Source organism: Impatiens glandulifera, chromosome 8, assembly GCF_907164915.1.
Source record: "Impatiens glandulifera chromosome 8, dImpGla2.1, whole genome shotgun sequence".
In the NCBI taxonomy this organism is placed as follows: Eukaryota; Viridiplantae; Streptophyta; class Magnoliopsida; order Ericales; family Balsaminaceae; genus Impatiens; species Impatiens glandulifera.
The window spans coordinates 47,184,356-47,188,748 of record NC_061869.1 but is presented as its reverse complement, the minus strand read 5'-3'; the positions used below and the strand labels follow the sequence as shown (position 1 = coordinate 47,188,748).

The 4,393-nt window shown below is 38.2% G+C and overlaps 1 protein-coding gene across 1 annotated transcript; it reads right to left on the bottom strand.

Annotated features, from left to right (window-relative positions):
• Positions 1-408: 408 nt before the first annotated feature.
• LOC124913402 lies at positions 409-1,074 on the bottom strand. Its single transcript, XM_047453985.1, has one exon. The coding sequence runs from the start codon at positions 1,072-1,074 to the stop codon at positions 409-411; it is 666 nt and encodes a 221-aa protein (XP_047309941.1).
• Positions 1,075-4,393: the final 3,319 nt, after the last annotated feature.

Below are 4,393 nucleotides of genomic sequence, written 5' to 3'. Positions count from 1 at the left end.
TTGGCTAAAATATTTGCTATTAAATATTACCCGTATGATCGTGGTCTTAGGGTCGGCCTCCTCCCTTGTCATTGACAAAACCCTCCCTGGTGCAACCTCATTCTTCTTGGGACAGTCCCTCTGGATGTGCCCTCGCTGCTTACATAAGAAACAGACATTGGACCCTTGAATACAACTCCCTATATGAGTCTTCCCACAGATGGTACATACTAGAATTGGAGTGTTGGAAGATTTGGCTGAAGATACTGATCCAGCTAGTTGAACCCTCTTTGATTGTGGTGACTGATGGGGCCTTTGAGAAAATCTTTGGTTGTTGTTGTTGTGGTAGAAGTTCCTTGGCTGTTGAGAATGTTGAGAATTAGCAGTTTGATTATAAGATGACTGGGGCAAAAGATTTCTATTGAAGGACTAATTAAAAGGCCTCTTCATTGCTGGAACATGAGAATCCCTTCCTTGATAACTGGTCCTCTTGGCCTGAGCCTCCCTAATAATATCTTGGTTGTCCTTCTCAGCCATTAGAGCTCGGTCAATCGTTTCCCTCATGGAAGAAGGATTACTAAGCCTTACATCCCGACGGATTGTAGCATTGAGTCCCTCAAGAAAATGATTAAGCTCCATGGAAGCATTGTCGGTAATCATTGGAGCAAAATAGTTGCCTCTTTCAAATCTTTTCACATAATCTGCAATACTAGAATCTCCTTGCTTAATTTCCAGAAATTCCCGTGCTAGTTTGTTTCTTGTGCTCAAAATAAAATATTTCCCATAAAAGACCTCCTTGAACTCTCTCCAAGTTATGTTGTTAAGATCAAGTGCTACCTTAGCCCCCTTCCACCAAATTCGTGCATCATCCTTCAACATAAAAGTGGCACACTTGACCCTTTCCACTTCTGTAATCTGCATAAACTCAAAGATGATTTCCATGGACTGAACCCACTCTTCAGAAATAATTGGATCTGTGCTACCCCTGAACTCAGCTGGCTTAAATGTCATGAACTGCTTGTAAACAGGAGCTTGCCCTCCTTCATGATTGTTGTGAGTACTACTATGATTATTATTCTGAAACATTGCCCTCATTTGTTCCCCTTGAAGACGATTTGCTCCTTCAAGGTCTCAATTAGTCCTGTTAAAAGTTTATTCTGATCTGGCTCCGTTGCTGCAGAAGATGATGAAGACTGGGCCTTGGCAGCTTTCCCCATTGTCTTAGATCTAAAATCACATATAGACCCTAAGAAAAGCTTAGCATATTTTCAAACCATATAAACTGAATTCTTATTCCCTATCATCGATCATAATATCACATTTAATCACATAAAACTTACAAACATTTGAAGGCGAGATCTTGGAGATGAAACTGTAGGAGCTGGAGTGTGGAAGTACTAAGGATCGGGACCGTTGCTCTGATACCAACTGAGACGTCCCTGCTCATATACTAATAACTACTACTCAACCTGTACCTTTATTTAACTTTAAGAGCCCTAGCTGAAGCCATATACGCTTGTTCTGTTCAAAAATATATTTTATATATACAAGTTGCATCAAACAGCAACAAAACTACAACAAGATAACCTATAAACCATCATGCTAACATGTTTCTGTACAAGTTTTATATACAGGGACCATTAGACAGTAAGAAAGGACCCAAAAATAATTGTGAAGTGTTGATACAAAAGACAATTAAATCTAACAGCCTCGGTCCCTCCTCCCACACTTTCTCCCACAGCTTGCTCCTCTCCAAGCCTCATTCCTTCGAGTGTACAAAAACTAAGGCTGGGTACCTACACCACACACAACATAATGAGTCTAAAGACTCAACAAGCAATTAAATATTGTAAAACCTGCTGGGATGCTTTGCTTTTAAAAAGAAAAATGTGTGCATAAAAGATTCATTCTTTAAAAGATGATCAGTCCATAAAAAGCCATATGCATGTTTAGAAAATATGAGTTAATGGGCCTGTACAGTAACATCTTGAGCCATGTTTGACCCTACACCATTCAGAGCTGACCCTGAAGGTTAGGAATCTATTTGAGCCGTATTTGGAAAAGGCACAATTAGGAGTCCATCCCTAAAAATCCTAAACCTGTTTGGACCATCTTTTAGTTGGGCAGCAGTAATTAGAGCTCATGCCAAATACTCTGGTCCCATAAATAATCCAGCCAGCCTAGAGCTCTGGTCCCATAAATTAGCAGTAATTAGAGTACATGTGGAATTGGCTGACTAGAGCTCATGCCAGTCAGCCTCCTCCCTTTTCCGTCAATACTCATTCATCCATAATAGTATGCGCCCATGTATGCATAAACCTTAAGAGTTTCTGTTTTATAAAAGTTTATACTTAACAAATCAAGAAACCCTAGTATTTTCTGGAAAAGATGATGACCATTGTTATGCTTGATAAAACAGTATGTTTATAAACCAGATTGGTCCATAAAACCCATGTTATGCCATAAAAACATATATTTCAAACATATATGAAAACCTGGGCAGAAAGTACTTGATATAAATAGCTATGTGTGGGTTTTAAGAGTGATTTTGAGAAAGACTTGCCTTAATTTCGAAATTGGATAAAGAAGATAGTCTTTGCTAGGGTTGCTCTTGCTTCTCTTCAAAGCTCCTAAGTTTGGCTTATAGAGAGAAAATGAAATTTGCTGATGAAGAAAATAAATGGCTAAGGGTATATTTAAAGGGCTGATATGCAAGGTGGATTGTATGCAACTAGGTTAAATGGAAGGCATGCAAATGGTTATGGTGGGGTGTTTTTAGGATGCCATGTGTCCAAATTAATTAATAGGCAAGTTGGTTTAATTATTGACTAAAGAGGGAATTAATTAGGATTTAAACTTATCCTAATTATTCTGGTGGGTCCCCTTACATGGGTCCATGCAACTTGCTGATTTTATTAAAAATTGGCTAAGTAAAAATAAAAGCCTCTAGTATACCATGTCCCTTATACATTTTGGCTATATTTATAATTTAACACATAGCAATTTTATCCCAATTCATAATATCAGCAGCAAGTCTATTCCTAAGTATTAAGTTTGAGCCTCTTCTACCATGGTTTTCCTACAAATTGTCCCATAATATAATTAGCACAGCCTTTTTATATCTCAGCCCCTAGTAATAATAATATAAGTCTCTTCCTAAAATGACCCATAAATAAATACATAAGGGTGAACAATTCCATAATTGCACCCTTGACCCTACTAGCCTTTTTGAACAGAAAAATATGAGTTTGGGCATAACAGGTAGAGTTTGGCATCACGTTGACGGTTGGAACTCTTCCAATTTCAAAGGCACCTTATAGGTTAACACCCACGGAGTTGAAGGAGCTGAAAGATCAATTAGAAGACTATTTAAGCAAGGGTTTCATCCGCCCAAGTGTGTCCCCATGGGGAGCACCAGTGCTACTTGTGAAGAAGAATGATGAATCCCAATGTCTTTGTATTGATTATCGTGAGCTGAACAAGGTGACAATTAAGAACAAATATCATTTTCCTAGGATAGATGATCTGTTCGACCAATTAAAAGGTGCTTCAGTCTTCTCCAATATAGATCTAAGGTCATGCTACCATCAAATATGTGTCAAGGATGAAGATGTAAAGAAGACAGCATTTAGAACTCGTTATGGGCACTACGAGTTTCTGGTGATACCTTTTGGGTTGACTAATGCACCATTTGTCTTTATGGAGTTGATGAATAGGGTCTTTCACCCCTACTTAGATCAGTTTATGGTGGTCTTTATAGACGACATTCTGATTTACTCTCGAACAGAAGAAGATCATCAACAACACTTGACTTTAGTTTTGAAAGTACTAAAGAAGAAACATCTTTTTACAAAGCTAAGCAAATGTGAATTTTAGTTGAGTCAAATAGCATTCTTGGGTCATATTATCTCATCCAAGGGTATAGAGGTTGATCCTTCTAAAGTAGAAGCAGTAATGGACTGTGCTACACCCACTAGTGTGACTGAGGTGAGAAGTTTTCTAGGTCTAGTCGACTATTATAGAAGATTTATCAAGGGATTCTCCAAGATCGCCTTGCCTCTTACTACCTTAACCCAAAAAGATGTAAAGTTTGTTTCGACTGAAGAGTGCGCAGGCAGATTTGAAGAATTAAAAAACAGTTTGATAATTGCTCATGTTCTTACAATTCCAGCTAAAGTAGGAAATTTACTATGTTCATTGATGCCTCAAAGCATGGTTTGGGGACTGTGTTGATTTAGAATGGAAATGTTGTAGCTTATGCTTCAAGGCAGCTGAAGACTCATGAAAAGAATTATCCCACTCATGACTTGGAATTAGCAGCAGTCGTGTTTGCCTTGAAGATCTGGAGGCATTATCTTTATGGTGAAAAGTGTCAGATCTTCACAAATCATCAAAGTTTGAAGTACTTGTTCAA